Here is a 19,012-nt window from a genome sequence, read left to right on the forward strand (position 1 = left end):
TTAATGCTGACAGATTATTGCCTATAGTATTGTAAATATTCACTTCAATAAAGCTTGAAATTGTGAAATGTGATCATTCAATGTGAATAATAATACTTTTCTCATGATAGCAGATCTGCCATCTTTAATTCTGCTTTGAATTTTGAATTTTGCCTTTGTTTACTGGATTCAGTAAATTGAACATTGTGAAATGCAGCACAGAATTTTTAGCACAGGGTTGAGAACCATGTGAACTGGATCTGATTCATAATAATTTAATCCTTGCATTTGATCTAGCGCCTTGTCACATCATGGAAACATCTCAAAATGCCTCACAGGACTTTACTGTAAGTGCAGTGGCGGAGCATTTGTAGGCAAATGCTGCAGTCAATTTGCACACAACAATATGCCTTGAAGTGAATGACCAAATGTATCTGGGGAATTATTGGGCAGGACATTGTGTGAAACTCATTTTTTTAAATAGTGCCATAGGTTCTTTAACGTCCACCTAAACAGACAGACTGGGCCTTGGTTTAATGTCTTACCCGATGGATGGCATCACTGACAATCCAGCAGTCCATCAGCACTGCATTGCAGTGTCAGCCCAGACTATGATTTCAAACCTCACAACCTTCTGACTCTGAGGCAAAAGAGTCCTCCTACCACCTGAGCCAGACAAGCACCTGAACACATCTTAAGTTTTAATTTTCACTCCTATTCTGGTCTGGTCGTTGGTCCAGCATTCCTTATTAGAACGTGGCCATGACTTATTTGTTTTGTGTACACAATAAGAAATAGCTAGGATTACAGAAGTCAGTGGTCCATTTATTAAGTTGTTACTTACTGCAATAAAGAAGACTGGCAGTTTAAACATTTCAACGCCACTGTCAGTCTTTTCTGTCTAGTGTTTATGTTTCCGTTTATCAACATCCTTAAACTCAGATATGTAGCAGCCTGAACTGATGTCTGAGATGTATTTTTATGATAAAATAGGTAATTTTTAAAAAATGTTATTAAATACAATATTCCCATGGAAATTAAGGTGAATTCTAATTGGGATTTTATTTACCTCAATGCGAGAGTCATGCCATAAGGTTACCTGGTCTAAAACATATTTATTTATTGTGTGATAATATTTAGTAAGTGTTAGATGTGCAAATCAGGCTTATTTTTAATGTTAGCAGGAATAGTTTTGCCAATGCAGCATTATGTTGGTCCTGGTTTATAGAATTCAGCAATGCCTCTCATGACCACATGGATTTGTCTTCACAATGTACTAATTTCCTGCTTAGTAAAGTGTGCACTGTTGGGGATTGTGCTATATGTGTTAACATACTAATGATTGCAAAATTGAACTCTGGCGGTCTCACAAAGTAATGGCAGAGTTTCAGCAGATCTGAACTTCTGCCAATTGATGTTGCAAATGTGTTTAAGATAAAACAAAGTTCTGTTGTCAAACTCCAACTCATTTGAGTCTATCCAAATCTCTACAAGCGTGGCTTTAAAAATGAACAATACATATTAAGCCATGGTGAGTTGACCTGAGTCAACCCAATATGGGACTGACCTTTTCAACTTAAACTTCTATGAAACAATACCAAAGTCAAGAGCTGTAACAGATAGGACTTGTTTTCTGCCTTCTCGCAGTGCATATTGTTGTAAGACAAAGGAGGTCTTGCATTCATCTTCAACCTGTTCCCTTACATCCCCAACTTTAAAAAAAACAATTATCCGTTCTGCCTCTATAAGTGGGATTGTTTGTTTAAGTGCAAAGTACTGTAAAAGCTGTTTTTTTCCATTTATGAAATCTCAGACATGTGGAAGTTCTGTGTGTAACCATTGAAGATTATATTGGTGCATGAAAAATGTTTGGTAAGAAAATCTAGTTTAATAGATTGCCTTGGGGATCCATGCCTTACTACAGTACTTTGAAGGCTGAGCAGCCTATGCTGTACATTATACAAAAGAGATTCCACTGTACATATATATCTATGCATTCTATATTTTTGTCCACTGGTGTGTTCCCTCTGAATCTGACAGCAGAGCCTATGTTTTTGTTGTTCAGACAAACTGGATGGGTTGAGGAGCGGCAACAAACGGAAGCGAGGCTGGCATGACAGCATGGCACACCGATTGGAAGATTATCTTCAGCTTCCTGATGATTATAACTCTCGATCTTCAGAACCTGGGAAAAAACGGGTAAAGAAAATCATTACAATTATTACTTTGGATGTATGTGAGGGGATTACAGCACAGCATTTGAGTTGGAATGTAAGAAATTGTATAAGTATTTACTTTGAACATTTTCAGGCGCAGAATATTTCAAGACTTGTGGGAGAATGTTGAAAAGTATTGCATTAAATGTATTTCTCACAATTTTGTAGATGCATGTCATGGATATACCAGGTGCAAAACAGATCCCTTTAATAATTGAATATTTTTCTTTCTCTCTCTGCAAAGTGACCATGTTCTGAAAGTTGACAAGTTTCTCTTGTGTTGCAATAAAGTTCATATATATGGCTGGCCAAGGAATTGGGACTATCTGTTTGAGGCATGCCATCACTTTAATAGGATCACACATTCATGATCTGTCTCTATTTTCAACTAATATTTGATATTTCATAAACTGTTGGCAAAAGGAACAAACTGGGTAACGAGCTGCCAAAATATCTGTTGTGCTTTTTTACTGGCACAGTCAAACACTGCTTTGATTATAGTACACTTCATGAAAATGTTTGGAATAGTGGAGAGAAAATGAATTGGGGATTACTGCATGCAGTTTGCCAGTAACAAATAAAAAAAACTCATATGCCATAAAGAAATCAAGAGATTAAATAGCTAGCTGTATTTACATTGAATAAATTCAGGCAACATAATCTCATTATGGATTTATCAATGAACTACTGCAAGTCCAAGAAAATGTTACTCTTGAGGTTTATGTTCGCACAGAGAGAGAAACTGCAAACAGTTAAATAAATGGACCTGTGGTTTTAGAAAGCAACATGCTTCCAAATAGGTTTGTTTAAACTGAACGAATCCTGGGGGATAAGACTTGATGGACATGAGTAAAATGCCAACAGTACTTGTCTGTGGCTGTGTTATATTTACTATTAATACTATCCAGCCGAATATAAAATGTTTCATAATTATACTTATGAACATGAAGAGCTAATGCTCCTTATCTCTTCTCCTTAACTCATCTCTCAAAAGAAGAAAGGTGCTTAATGTCAGGCATTTTTAATGAAAAATTGACTACTTAAGAAAATTAATTTCATTTATATGAATGAGTCTGCACAATTTTTTGGGGGAAAGGTTTCTGGATAGAGAAGTAATGTGTGCTTCCGAACTACTCGCAATGTGCCGTAGGTGAGGTGGGCAGACCTGGAAGAGGAGAAGGATGCTGAGCGGAAGCGAGCCATTGGGTTCGTAGTTGGACAAACCGACTGGGAGAAGATTACAGATGAAAAGGGTGAATTGGCCCAGAGAGCATTGAACCGCACTAAATATTTCTAAGGATNAAAAAAAGTTTCAATTGTTTTTTACCTTGAGGTAAGCAAAATGTATTTTACATTTTTTTTTAAAGAAAACGTTCTGTTTTAAAGTTTGGTGAAACATTTTTTCCTTGTTCGGAATAACGACAACGTATGGACAGTAGTTAGATGTGTTGTATGCAGCAGAACAAGTTGGATACATCCACAGCACAATTGCAATTGAAACCTAGCAACTTGTTAGCAGTACAATAAGTCACTGTGTTTTTGTTATATTTTTAATTGTTTATATTTTTAATGTTAGAATTATTAAGTTAACACAGTTGGTGCTGGTTAATGGTAAAAGGTTCTCAAATGCTAAATTATTGAATTTAATTAATTTCAATGATGTCTTCTTGCAAAGCAAAATGCTTCACTGTGGTGGTAAAAGAGTGCATTTTATTTGCGGGGAAATACTGATTGACCTTGCTCCCAGTAGCTGTATTGGTTAACAGTGAAGAATTCTGTTGGTTTCTGACCCTCTAGTTGTGTCCTGTGGTAGATAAGAAAATAAGCCTTTACAAATTATTTGGGTAATTTTATAAGGACAAAAAAGCTTTTCTTTACCAAGATAAACTTCCTCTGTCTTTAATATCCACCTGAAGGAAAGATGGACAACATCTTGGTTTGAAGTCTCGCCTAGAAGAAAAGATCCAAATAGAATATAGTCCCTTGAGGGTTAAAACAGATACACCTGTGAAAGCTGGAAATCTGAAATAAAAACAGAAAATCTTGAAAATGCCCCGCAGTTCTGAAAGTGAAAGCTATCATAGCAATTTAAGTGTGTCTGTTAATCAGACCTAATGAATGCTGCAGAGTATTAGCTACAGCAACCCATTCTTCCAACAAATAATACAAATAATAAGATACTGAGTGAACAAACCAGGCCAGTTAATTGTCTGCTGATCAGCAAAATATAATTTACCTATATATAAACAGAGAAAATACAATCTGAATATTTATTCAGATATAAAGAGCCTAGAAACTGGTGTACAACAGACCTTTCCTGTTAGCAATGACTATCTAACTCCCTTTAGTATGATTCCTGGAATACACAGTAAGCTTAAGTCCAGGCTTAAATATTGCAAAACAAATGACCAAGGGTGCTTTTAATAACATTCAAAAATCCATTTTCAAATAATGTATTGTTTGTATTTCAAGTTCCTCATTTTTTATTTGAGATAAATTGATCATGTATGATGGCTGCCTTTTTATTTATTCTGAGTAAGAACGAACTTGAGAACAGCTCAAACTTGTTTTAATTAAAAACGGATTATTCTTGCAAATGCACAGCAAGTCGATCAGTATCTCAAAGCAAAGTATTGAATATTTTGGGTAAACTGATCTGAAAAGATCCTGATGGATTATATCTAAAATAGAATTCTGATAGACATATTATGAGTTTCCAGCATTTTTTTAATTTCATTTCAAATTTCCAGCATTTACAGATTTTCTTTTTATCCACCTGGTTTTATTGCAGACAGATCTTATAATAAAGCCACAAGACCATGTCCCAAACTGTCTGTGTTGTTTCTTTGAATTTTTGCACTTGAGCCCAAAATGCATAATATGGAAGAAATAAAACCTTTGCCGAGGAAAATACAATTTTGTGCAAATTATGCCTGAAGTTCTTTGTGGTGTCAGCCGCAGAACTCTTAACGTTTTCAGGGGATCTTTCTATTCAGATGCTGACTTGTTCAGGAAATGCTGTGTTAAAGTGCAATCATTGTGCCTGTGATTGATGGAGGAGTGTTGCTAAGGGATAGTATCTTCTGGCCACTCTAGAGACTCCAAAAGCTGTATAAAATAGTTGCTGTCACGTTCTGGCCTGAGGCTAACTTAACAATTGCATACAAGTATATGAATACCAGGAGCTATGGGTGCAGGCACTGGGGGAGGCAAGTCTTCATTGGGAGGTGAATAGTTTACTTTCAGGTCACTAGAAGGGTATTATACACATTGGGTTAGTTTCACATTATTTTGTTAGTGTGAAAAGATAATTAGTATGGTTGTGTATTATTAATCAATAACAATGAAATGCATTCTTTAATTTACCAAGCTAATTTGACTGTCAGCAACAATTAAATTATTTGTAGTAATCCCGTTTCCCCTTTCCCTTTAGGGTTCCGTGATAAAGCTTTCAAAATGCTGAGATGAGATCTTTCCTAGAGGATGGGGGCGGACAAGAAATTTCATAGCATTTTGAGCTTTTGTTCTTTTAATATTCCTGTTACACTGAATGTACGAGCGGGACTATTAGTGGTCGACTCCTCATTAGCTGTCTGTGAAAATATTTTTTAAAAAAAGTTAATCGATAGTGTTATTAAAACAAAATGGAAACCACACTAATTATAATCCAGTGTGTCCTGAGCCTGCGATCATGGCTTTGCTTCATCAGCTCGTATTTTTTATATACTGTATTGTTCCTTTGCTCTGTCCATGCCAATTGTAATTTTAAGGAGCAATAAAGTTACCTTGAAACCATGGAACAGTTCATGTGTCTGCCCGCCATGGGCGTTCCGAAAGATGTTGACTTGTATATTTCTTTCTGCGTTTTTTTGTGTTTGTGTTTCATCTTTGAAGTAATATGATCACTCTTTCACGTTTGCCCATTGAATTATTGTTCTGTTGCTGATTCAGTTTCATTTTAACATCTGTGCAGGGGAGATTCAAATGAAGGAAATTTTGTTTCTTCGTGGGAAGGGAAAGCATGATTTATACGTATGCTAAATGTGACAACAGGAAATAATAAGTGAACAATTACACATTCCTGGAGTTGTGAACACCAGCATTCAATATAGAAGGATAATGATTCTTCTACTATCCATTTCATGAATTGCTCCATTGTTGTGGCAAAAGACAAGCTTCAGTAAATTAAATGTATTGAAAGGTATTTTGCACAACAAATAATGCCTCTGTGAAATGTTACTGCTGTAGTAATGATCGTTAAGCGCTCTGAGTTGCCGTCCGGCGTGGAGGGCGCTATATAAATCCAAGTTGTTGTTGCTACAGACACACACCTCTCCATGGTTATTTCTACTGCTGTTGATTTACGTGGTTTGCTGCTGAATGCAACTGAGACTAGGGAAAAGAAATGCTGCAATTTAGATGTGTAATAGTGGAAATTTACAAGACTTTTATTCAATCTTGAATTTTAAAGCCATGATTTTTAAACTCCCCTAGAGTTAGGCAGACTACAAGAGATAGGATCATCTTCATATCTATGTTGAAGGAAGTTTTTTTGCCAATCTGTACATTGTTAATATCTTTATCCCTGTTTGTTTAAGCGTGATGCTGTGGGAAATACTATTGTGTGCTTTTTTACTTTGCTTTATTTTATTTTATGAAACAATTTTTCATTAAACTTTTGAAAACTATTGGCCACTAATTATGTGAGATTTTAATTCAAAATCCTAAATTCATAAATTGAAATATAAAAGTGCAACGGCTTTTACAAAGGTAAGCTGATCAATCTTATAGTTGGAATTAAAGCAATTTTTTGTGTGGCAGGGGGAACTTACTGTACAAAATGCTTTTTACTTTCATTTAAGTAAGCAGTTATTTAAAACATTAGTACGAGCCACAGAGGTTATGTTGCCAAATTCTACTCCCTCACATTCTGGGTGAGGCTTTATTTGTAGGTCTTCACAGTATTGTGTTCTCTTACGTATCTAACCTCCCTTAGCTCAAATCAGACTGACTGAGAGGTTCGATGCATGACTTCTGCCAGGGTTGCTGTTTATCTGATCTTCAAAGATTTCTATGAAGATCATGCTGTTTTCCTTCTGATTTCTCTTTGTTATCAGAAAGCACCTGGCCTTTGCATGCTTTGGAAGGCTGGTCACCTGCTATGTGGTAAATTATTATGACATTCATCATCTAGGTTTCCTTCGTAAATAAGCATTGTATGTAAGCAACCCCCTGGCAATCGACCCCAAGTCAATGGGTGTGTTGGGTCATTAGATAGAGCAAATACTGTTTGCTATGTACACAGATTGAGCATCAGCAGATGAAACAAGTAGCAATGTCATTCCTGTACTTTGATGGTTTTTTTTGCAATGCAGACAGGTGATAAAATAGAGGTTGTTTGGGATTTTACACAGAACATCTTAGACTAATTCCATTCAACTGTTAGGAATGTCTGAACAAAATAAAATGTGTTGGAGCTAGCATGAATGTGTGAACAGTAATTAACATGCAATGTTATCTTGTTGATATATGGATTGATGTGAAGTTTATTTACAAACTTTAAACATGTTTTGGGGGAGAGGAAGATCATTAATATTATGTGGTCTTGTTTTTTTTCACCATCTGGAGGTAAGATTTTACTTGAAAGTATTTTTGTTAAAAGAACTAGAAATCTATGGTAACCTACTCAGTATTCTGAGGTATAATTATAATCCTTATATTTGACACAGTGCCTTTCACGTCGGGGGGATGTCACAAAGTGCTTCACAGGCTATATTGTAAAGTGTTGTGACTGTGTGGGCAGCACACAGCCACTAATAGCCACAAAGAATAACCAATTTTATATGGGCGATTGTTGGCCAGGATAGGAATAGAAGGCAAAGTGCAAATAAAGTGAAACAGTTTCCCTACACTGAAAAAACTGACAAGTGTCTTTGCCCAATATGAGTAAGATTATAATGTTTTACAATGGATACCTGTATTCTGCAAAAATTGGGGATACAACAAGGTATTCCCTAGTTAATGTCCTTTGTGGGNAAAAAAATGTTGATTGGAAAAAAAAGACATAATAAAATAAATTCACCCTCTGATCTGAATTACACAACAATTGAACTATTATTGATCTAGTGACCAGTGTTTGCATGAGAATTTTACATCTGTAAGAAGCACACTGGATCAGGATTGATAGTAACTTGTAAACATTTCAAGGTTACATTTGTATAATTGACAAAGAAAACCAATTAATAAGAATATTAACTGTCACTTGCTTTTTTAAAAGAACTTATCAAATTTGTTATAATTAGATCACTTTAGCAGGAGCTAAATAAGAGATTATTCTAATTGAGGAAAGAAACTAGGACAAGTCTGAAAAGCCTGCCTTTGTCCAACCCTCATTTATCGGTTTTACTTTAAATTTTGTTTCACTCATTATGTGACGTAATAACCAGATTTTATAAACTTATCCACGGTGAAAATAGGCTATCATAAGCCTTTAACAGCAACAATAACTTGCATTTATATAGCGCCCATCACTTGGGGTAGTGTTCCGGAGGGCTTGACAAGCGGTCAATGTCGCATTCACTTGGTCTTTGAATCCAACCCATGCATTAGATAATTCTAATATGTAATCATAATGACCTTCCACAAATGTATTGATCCAAGGACGAAGCTAACTAGTCTAGTAGCACTGGAAATGTGAAAAGTGTACTTGAGAATGATTTTGAATCCTGGAGTAGGTTCTGAAGAAAACTAAGGCAATCTAAAGCAATGTTGGTGCATGTTTTCTATTGCAGTTTTCAAACTATATTTTGAAAAACATAGAGTATCTGAGTGCTGGTATCTCTAAAGATTTCTCTTAACATGGAAATATGTATTGAATGCATTCTTTTGGTGATGCACCTTTCACGATCAGTTGACTCTATTTCCTACCAATTAATAAAGAGGATTGTTGCTAACGCTTTCTGGTTGAACATCACTTTGTGTGACTGAACAATGAAGACTTTCCTGTTGGGAATGCAGGATATTAGAATTGGATTTAGCAGGTGAAATGAGAAGAAAGTGAGCCTATGATTAATATCCATAGACCCTGACTTAGAAAGAGCATGTCTGAGCATCCATTTAGCTGAATATCATAGTTGACTTTCTTGGCGTTGTTTAGGCTCACAGGTGAAGAGTGCCCGTAGGATAAGACAGTGGATGACTAGGTGCTTCTGTGAAAGGAGTACTCCCAACTTGAAACAAGGCCTTTAGAAGAAGAGCGAAGAAACCAGGTTGATTCATTAAAATTCAGATAACTATCCCATTTAATGATTATTATTCGGAGTCCTGTAGCTCAGTGGTTAGAGCACTCGCTTTGCAAGTGAGAGACCTGAGTTCAATTCCAGGCAGAGGGCGAAACCTTGGGCAAGTTTCCTTACTCCACACAGAGCCTAATAATAATCCCTCCAAAACCAAAAACAATAATAAATTGGTCATTTTCAATCTACGACTGTTTGTGGGACATTGCTGTGCGCAATTGGCTGCCGCGTTCGCCCACAAATATACAGTCAATTCACTTTACAGTGTGTTCTGTGAAGCGCTTTGGTACGTCCTCCCGACGTGAAAAGCGCTATATCAAATGCAAGGATTATTATTATTATTGAGTCTCAATAAATGTCAAAAACAAAAGTTGACAATATTTAATGTTTTGCATTGAATTGTGCTGGTGGGAACAATGGAGGAGCCACATATCTTTGTGCAGCCCATTGATAACATGGATGTTACTCTGTGTGCTGTGTGTTACTGCAGTCTGGTTTGGCAAGCACCAGTTCTCTTCTGTCTTTATTATAAATATGTGACCCCTATAACAACTGTTTTCTGGTGTAACCAGGGGAGTGTGCAGTTGAAATCCCTTAACTATACTTGTTTGTACTACTTCTGTGTTGATTTTTAGCTTATTGTTGGGTAAGAGAAGCATAAGAGAGTAAACATTTCCACTAATATCAACCTGTCTCTAACCATTAAGAAATAAGTGAAAATTAAAAGGAATTTGTTGTAAAAATGAAGAAAACCTAAAGAATAACATTTAAAGAGGGAAATAAAATACAGGTGACAAAATATTCAAAAGCATAAATAAGAAAGACCAAGAAAACACAGCCCATCAAATGCTTCAAATCCAGCCCTAACCAATTGAATTAAAAGTAATCTCGTCAAGAATCCTATGTAAAATTAGGTTTTGGTGGTTTCAACATAGTTATTAGTGGGCATGGACCCACTACAAAGCTGCAATGATTTGGGATTGCTTTCTCAGTTTCACTTACTGAAAGGTTATTGGTGTGGGAAATGGAAAAATCACAAATAGTGATTTTACAGCAACGATTACTCTTCTAAGGTTGATAGAGCAGAGAATTGTTGCTCTGCATCTAACCTATGTTGTGATTGATACTGCAACTGTGTGTTTGAAATGTTTTATTTTCCAGCACTGACATTGTTCACTTTGAGCCATGAGTGTACTTGACATAAATTGAAAGGATAACAAATTAAAAGGTTGAACATGAAAATCCATTACTCCCATCAAGTGCATTCTTTCCACAGACCATGAACAGTCCACCTTATCATAGACTTGGTGAAATATTCAGAATTTCCAAATACTGTACATATCTAAAGCTGCATCCACCTTAAGCATTCTACCCCAGTTGGGTTTTATCATGGCATTTCCATGGGCTCAGCAGCTCAGAAACTAATATGTTCCACACAGCATTTAACTATCCCTTTGTGTATGCAGTTTGATAAATGGCTTTTGTGAAATTGCCATAGAAATTCAAGATCTAGCTGAGCAAAGGAGCAGGCTGATCACTGGCATTTATGTGAAAAACACTTGTGTTACAATAAATTTGTCACAGCAGTGAGAAAACCGAGGAAACTTGTTCAGAACTGACTTCAGGTATTTGTGGATTTGTATTTGGGGGTGGATGACCATCCATTCTGTCGCATTGTCATTGCACAATGCACTACGTCACTCACTATTTCAATTCCAGTTCAAAAAGTCCTGTAAATTGTACATAACAATTCAATGTTTACTTCTACGTTAATGACAAGCTCTAATGTATATTGACTAACTCTACCATTTAAGTAACTTGACTTGTTTAATAACAGTGGGAAAGTGAGAGGTTTTTGTAATGTAAAAGCACAAGTTAAAGTATCTCTTAAGATATGTTCTTCCCTTTGTTGCCCCATTTTATACATCATTCTTCTCCTGAAGAGTTGACCTTTAACGCCAAGCTTCTGGTGCTGAAAGGACTTAGAAATATGATAAGAACCAATCGCTGTCTTCAAATAGTTTTTCCACATCCCAGCAGCACCAAGGCTGTTGGCATTGTGTAATTTAGGAGCATTTGCAGTTAGATTCTTGGGCCAAACTAACCTTGTGTCCTAGTGTGACATATACACATGGAGGGATAAGACTTGAGTAGCAAATTCCCTCAAGGTACTTGACCCTTGCATTTATTTTTACTTGGTGATGCTTTATTGAGCAAAGTATTAGGGCATCAAAAAATAGGCTTCTGTCTCAGAATGGAGACCTAGTCATTCAGCTTGTCCCACTTGAATTTCTCCTGGTTGATATCAGAGTATCACTGATGGTGCTTATGATCTTGGTTGTCTCTCTTATTACGAGCGTATGTGGTATTAAGTAGCCTTTTAAGAATGGGTCAAATCACAATCCGAATTATAAGGCAAGTAAAAAATGTGGATGTTCTGATACTAAACAAAAGTTGTGTACAATTTTCTCTGTATTTGACCCTTGTTCTTTTACATAAGCACTCCTTCCAAGGAAGGAGGATGTATTGACTTGAAAATTGATGCTACTCTGCCTTGGATTCCTATGGACTTTGGTTCAATTGATTGACACTTACAATTCAGCAGAAATTGGGGAAAGCTGGTATCGTGGACAGGCAGCTTATACTTTTAAGGAGAAAGGGGTAGCTAAAGTTATATAATTATAAGAAATGACTGACGTGTTCATAATTCTGTTAATAAGAAAACTGCTCTGTTGGAAGCTTTCCTTTTCCCATAATACAGTCAAGGAAGTAATTTGCAGTCCTTCCATAATGAGAAACCTAACTACAAAAAAAATCGACAAACGATGCAACTTTGGTGATCGGAGTTGCAGAATAGAAAACAGAGAACAGAAGGTAATCTATGCCACAGTGTGCCACCTATATCCACTGCCAACCTGGCAATTCTCTCAGCCAACGCAGACACAGCCAGAGTGGACTACTGAACAATGGATTGATTGGAGTTGTCTTGCCAGTTCCCCATTGACTTGACTCAAGTACTGCAGTTAAGGAAGAACTTGCAGCAAGCTTCAAACTTCTTCCTGGGGAGATAGAGCACCTACAAAGGAGAAAAACTAGCGATGTGCACGGTTTATATGTTCATAGCCAAGCTGGTATTTTTCAGCTATCAATTTTTCAAATTTGTTAAAAGATTGCAGCTGTATAATGTCTCTAGTGAACAGTAGACTCGACGTGTTCAGGTGTAATATACTTTTAGAAATAAACTGGTGACAAGAACCTCTTTGTAACTTGTGAAGTTTTTTTTGATTGTGCTATATAAAAGATTGTTACATTACGCAAAAGTGATGTAATTAAACTTAAATTGATTTTATTTTGAAGTAAATACCTCTGTGGTTCAAGCAGTCTACAAGAAAGGGTTATTCATTGGACTAAATTTATGCTATCCTTTAAAGGGTGGTTATTGTGCAATTGACAATAGAGTAGAGCTTGCATAAGTCTGATCTGTATAAATCGTAGAATCATCTAAGTTGTACATCTGCCCAAGCCCATTCTGGAGTTTATTTTCTATGCAAATTTGACATAACTCATATGTTGCATAAGTCATATTAAATGCTTGGTCCCAACTGATACAATTTATGAGAGGTTTACTATATGGGGAAATTACCACAGTTTATGGATTTGGCTGCTATATTTGAATCTCAGAACATCTGACTTGGCCTCTACTACACAGAACTTGGTTGGCTGTTAGGTGACTGAATTACACATTTGCTTTTTGATACTACTTTTAAACAAAGATTTCAAATCTGTAAACCACCACTGAACTGACCATTTGTTCCTTCGCCCAGTTATAACCAAAACCATTTTGTGCCCGCTCTTGCCCCCTTTATATTGTGACAAAAGTCTCAATAAAATGCTTAAATGAAATACCTTTTATACACCCGAATTGTTAAAAGAATTATTTATCTCACAGCGTGTTATAAAATTTAAGTTACAGCTAATTTGGGAGGAAGATATAAAATATATTGGCAGGCAGATTTAAACATATTTTGCTTGCCTATTGCAAAGGTTTTCTAGAAGTTAATGAAGACTCCTATTACTAACATTACGTTTAAAGAATCCAGGGTGGAGAAAGTATATATAGTTTGACAATCATATTTTGGGGTGTGCATTAGCAACACCCTATTTTAAAACCTCAGCACTGCACCATTGATATATGCATTGATATAAACTAGATGGTTTAATTTGAATGGCTTGATTCCTTACAAGTCTCCAAATAAAATGTTAACTCTATTGTTGAAGGTTGGTTTGATTTGCGGAATGTGCAAATGAACTAATGCAGAAGAAATTGCAGGTTCCTTTATTTATCTCATATAACCAATGAAACAAATTATTTGATAATCACAGAAGACCTGTAGTTCCCATTTCACACCCAAGTTTGGAAACCGTTAGCACAACCCTCTAATGAGACTCCATTGTTTCTTATGAACTTTGAATGCTTGTAGCATTGCACACACAATCTCCCTCTTCCAGTGCAGAAAAGGTGCCCAAATCGTCAGCTGTCTTCCATGCAACATTTCCACTTCCCTTATTAACCATTCATGTGGCCTCCCTAATTAAAACTGCCTATTAGTTTAACATTTCTATCTTCCTAGGTGTATTGTAATATGGTAAATGCCCTTTTGTGATAGATACTATCAGGATCTGCACTGCACTCCCAGAATGTGATCCTTTGTCAAATGTTTTGTAGCCATCTTCTAAAATTATCAGCAGTTGGTTTTATTCGGGGAGGAAAAAACAAAACAAAAATGTAAAATTCCTGCATTGTCTGTCAAGTGGCTTCAATGCCTTCAATGTTAGAAGGCTGCCTCAAAGCCCTTCACAGGATTTGTCTCAAAGTGTAACGACTGTATTTTGTACGTGAAAGGTAGCATTAGCCATGTAATGCACCACGTAATTGGTACGGTGTAACTACAGAGATTGCAAAAGAATTTAATTTGCCATGTTCAGAAACACTGGACGAGTTTAATCTGAGTCAGTTTCGCTTAAACTGATGCTGAGGAGTTGTACACTTTCTTTTTAAAAGGTGCCTATTTTCTCCCTGTGCTCTGAAAGAGTCTTGTTTTTCTGAGGAGTGGATGTTTGATGTAGGGGTTAAACAGACAGTTGAATTAACTGGCTATGTTGTGCAAATCAATAGTAATAATAATCCTTGTATTTGATAAAGCATCTTATCATGTCGTTGAGGTGTCTCAAAGCACTTCACAGAATATGTTGTAAAGTGGATTGACTATATTTTGTGGCCGAAAAGCGGCACCACTTGCGCACAGCGGAGGCCCACAAACAGTCGTGGATTGAGCGCCCAAATTGTTGTTATTCTGGGGGGTGGGAGATTATTACCCTTGGAAAGCAATCCAACAATTGACTAATAACTGGGTTACTACTTACTGCTAGGTAAACGGAGGTGTGTGGAGTAAGAAAACTTCCTTAAGGTTTCACCCCACCCGGGAATTGAACCCGGCTCTCTCGCTTGCAAAGCGAGCGCTTTAACCACTTCGCTATAGGCTTCATTCATATTTTTAATGACTGACTTACAATAATTACAGGAAGAAAATGGACGGATTTCCTGGAGTTGCTGGATTCACTGGATCTCTGGTAAGTACATCTTAATTAGTTTGGTCAGGGTCTCACCAGGCTGTCTTGGCTTTTATTTATGTTGTGACCTTGACTCATAACTTAATATTCGCTAAGTTACAGCACACATCTGCCATTGTGTTTCAATTCTGCTGTATTCTAAGTGACTCACAACCAGATATCGCTCTGTACCTTACTCCTGGATATCCGCTATATTGCATGTGACTCACTCCCAGGTATCACTCTCAGGTATTCACTGTGCTGTGATTTAAAATGTTGTACATCTCTATGAGATCCCCTGTGAGTTTGCTCTCCAGACTGAAGAGCCCCGGCTTATCTAGTCGTTGCTCATAGTTTATTCCTCTAACACTGGGGAACATCCTTGTTATTCTCCTTGGCACTGCCCCTATATCGCGGTGACCAGACTGTAGGCTGGGGGTGACCTTATGTCCCCGATTCTTGGGGACAGTCCCCAGATGAAGTATTGTGTCCCTGGAGTCAAATTTGCTCTGTCTTGAGTTCAGCAACAAACTGATTTGAATACAGATACACTCATCAAAGTACACAGCCATTAACCCAACATGCTTCTCCAATAACTGCCAGCGTCAGCAATTATGGTGAGTTCAATTATACAGTGATCTATAGCAATCTTTCATTCGTGAAATAAAAGCAGGAGACAGTTATTCAGCACATCGAGCCTGCTCCACATGTCTAGACTGTGACAGATTTTTGAATCCCATTTCCTGGCCTTTTCCCCATACAACTTCAATAGGGCTTACTTCACAAGTAGCCCTTTTAAACATCCCATTTGATTCCATCTACTCTTTTGGGACAGTAGACTTGTCCCATGTTCTGCATCTCTGAGAGTGCGTCTTTGGTTATAAACATTATTGTTGTTAATTGTGATTTGCATCTTGCGCCTCTTTTTAATTTTAAAATAAATCTATTATTAAAAAATTAAAACATTTTGTAATCTCCCTCCGTGTAAAATATAATTCATTTTCGAAACCTGTATTCTAGGATTAGAAATAAAAATATCTGGAAAATCAAAATCTCTGGTCTTTCTCTCTTTCTGCAAATGTTGGATGATGTGGTTGATTTACAGATCTGATGCTACATTACGGAGTAACCATACAAGTGACCCATTGTGTGGGCCAGTGCTGGGGAAATGTTCTTGTCTGAGTCAGGCACAAATTTGAAGTTAATGATGAAAAGAAATCAATGCACAGTTTGGAAAAATATTCTTTACACAAGGAAGAAAAATTGGAGGAGAAACGTTTTTTTTAAAAATTCAGATTTTATTTTCCAACTGGGAAGCTGCATAACTAAATCCCTGTTAAACTCAATAATAATAATGAACCTTGTATTTGATATAGCGCCTTATCACATCATTGAGACTCAGAGTGCTTTGCAAAATATACTGTAAATTGAATGTTGACTGTGTATTTTGTGGGTGAAACACGGAAATCCCTTCAGGGTAATTGGGAGAAGGCACTTTCAGACTACACAAGCTATCTTACCTTTTTTAATTAAAACTTAAATCCAATAGTGGTCACGCAGCTGGAGCAAGTACACTTGGAAAAGGTTTTGATGCCTCAGTCGGTGAACAACAAAAAGTAACTTCAATGCCTTTTTTAAAAATTCTTGAAAAGCTGAGGATTGCCACTGGGCGGCAGCGTAGGCTATTGTATTGGGCATCTGCTCCTCTTTTATTGTTTATTGAATGCAAAGCGCACATTTCAAGGTATTGCATCCTTTAAAAGCAGAAAGTTACTTCAGGGAGTGATTTCTTTGAATATTAAGTTGTTTGCAGCGTTGTCTGATGTGCCCCCCAAACCTTGCTCTAATGTTGTATCTTCTATCTATACTAATAAAAGACAATGTCTGCCTGCGCTTCAAGAAAGATCTCAATAACTGATTGGCGTAGATACATGATTTATACCTCATTGGAAAGGTCTTGCTCTAGGAGTGACATGGGCATATTTGTTTTTGGGTATCTCCCATCGTTTATGAGTTGTTTTCAGTTTTACGTTTTTGACTGTAGTTACACCTGGTGGCGTCCGAGTCAAAGTGGTGCTGTAGCATCGTGCGTCACAGAGCATGTATATCCGCACGCATTGCAGATACACCTGGTGGCCACGCCGGCTGACCGTGGCACTATGGCATCCTGCGTCTCATAGCACGCATGTAGCCAAGGAGCATAAACAAAATAAAGAACACAGACGAAGCTAAGCTTCAACAACAACAAAATTACTTTTTAAAAGCACTGAGTCTTCCCACTGAGTCCTCCCAAAAGGAGTCCTCCCAGATGAGTATAGATAAAGATGAAATGTTTGTCTGTCTGTGTGTCAATCTATACTATATACTGTCTGTGTATATATAATATATATATTATCTCTACACACCTCCCTGTAACAGTTTGACACACTGCACTCTAGCACTGTGTGATATACACTGCACTCTAGCACTGTGTGATATACACTGCACTCGAGCACTGTGTGATATACACTGCACTCGAGCACTGTGTGATATACACTGCACTCGAGCACTGTGTGATATACACTGCACTCGAGCACTGTGTGATATACACTGCACTCGAGCACTGTGTGATATACACTGCACTCGAGCACTGTGTGATATACACTGCACTCGAGCACTATGATATACACTGCACTCTAGCACTGTGTGATATACACTGCACTCTAGCACTGTGTGATATACACTGCACTCTAGCACTGTGTGATATACACTGCACTCTAGCACTATGATATACACTGCACTCGAGCACTGTGTGATATAACTGCACTCGAGCACTGTATGATATACACTGCACTCTAGCACTATGATATACACTGCACTCGAGCACTATGTGATATACCCCTCAACAGTGCTGTGTGACCCACCCTGCACCTCTCACTGTAACACCATCTGATAGCCCCCTTCCTATAGAATATCTGATACACCCACACTCCTTCTTAGCAGCATCTCATGTAATGCACGTTATGACCGTATGTACATGTTGTGGATAGGAAGCACCTTACCTTAGAGCACTTAGTGTGGTTTTTCAGATGTGTTTTTCGCACTCTGCAGTCATTCGTAGAAGATACTTTAAATGGGGAATGGAATACTGCGTATTGCAGGAGCAACCTCAAGAAACAAGGAAACAAATACAATAATAGCCTCTGGTAAGTAGACGTGTACAATAAGAAATAAATGGGTGTAGGCTTGGCTCAGTCAGCAATCTTGCCTCTGGGTCAAATGATTATGTAGCCAATTCCCACGTGGAGACTCTGAGCTTAGAGTATAGGCCCAGGAGAGTATTGGGGAGAGGGGTTGGGGTGGGGGCTGCGATGCTGGAAGTACCATCCTTCAGATGAGATGGTAAACTCCACTGGCTCCCCATCCCCCAGAGGATTGATTTCAAGATCCTCATCCTCACCTACAAGGCCATTCACGGCCTTGCTCCCTCCTACCTCTCTGACCTACTATCCCCCTACCTACCTGCCCGTACCCTCCGTTCCTCTGGCTCCGGTCTGCTCCACATCCCCCGCCCCAACCGCCCTACCATCGGTGGTCGGGCCTTCAGCCTCTCAGCCCCCAGGCTCTGGAACTCCATCCCCCAGTGCCTTCGCCGCTTCCTCCCTTTCCTCCTTCAAGGCCGGTCTCAAAACCTTTCTCTTTGACCGTGCCTTCAGCTCCCCTCTCGACTCTCTTCCCCCTCCTCGCTCTCTCCCTTCCCTCCCCTCACCCTGACCATTTCCCCCCTCCTCTCTCCCTCCCTTCCCTCCCCTCACCCTGACCATTTCCCCCCTGCTCGGGTCATGACCCAACTGTGCAGCGCCTTGGGACGTCCTCCTGACGTGAAAGGCGCTTTATAAATGGAATCTTGTTGTTGTTGTTGTTGTTGTAAAC

The 19,012-nt window shown here is 38.0% G+C and overlaps 1 protein-coding gene across 1 annotated transcript in view; it reads left to right on the plus strand.

Annotated features, from left to right (window-relative positions):
* Positions 1–5,992, plus strand: part of ylpm1 (YLP motif containing 1) — a 40,852-nt gene extending 34,860 nt beyond the window's left edge. The window contains 3 exon segments of the mRNA XM_007908540.2: positions 2,045–2,178; positions 3,346–3,528; positions 5,629–5,992. Of these exon segments, the coding sequence (XP_007906731.2) occupies positions 2,045–2,178; positions 3,346–3,492 (281 nt within the window). The 3' untranslated portion in view covers positions 3,493–3,528; positions 5,629–5,992.
* Positions 5,993–19,012: the final 13,020 nt, after the last annotated feature.

Source organism: Callorhinchus milii, unplaced genomic scaffold (genome assembly GCF_018977255.1).
Source record: "Callorhinchus milii isolate IMCB2004 unplaced genomic scaffold, IMCB_Cmil_1.0 Scaffold9, whole genome shotgun sequence".
NCBI classification, from domain to species: Eukaryota; Metazoa; Chordata; class Chondrichthyes; order Chimaeriformes; family Callorhinchidae; genus Callorhinchus; species Callorhinchus milii.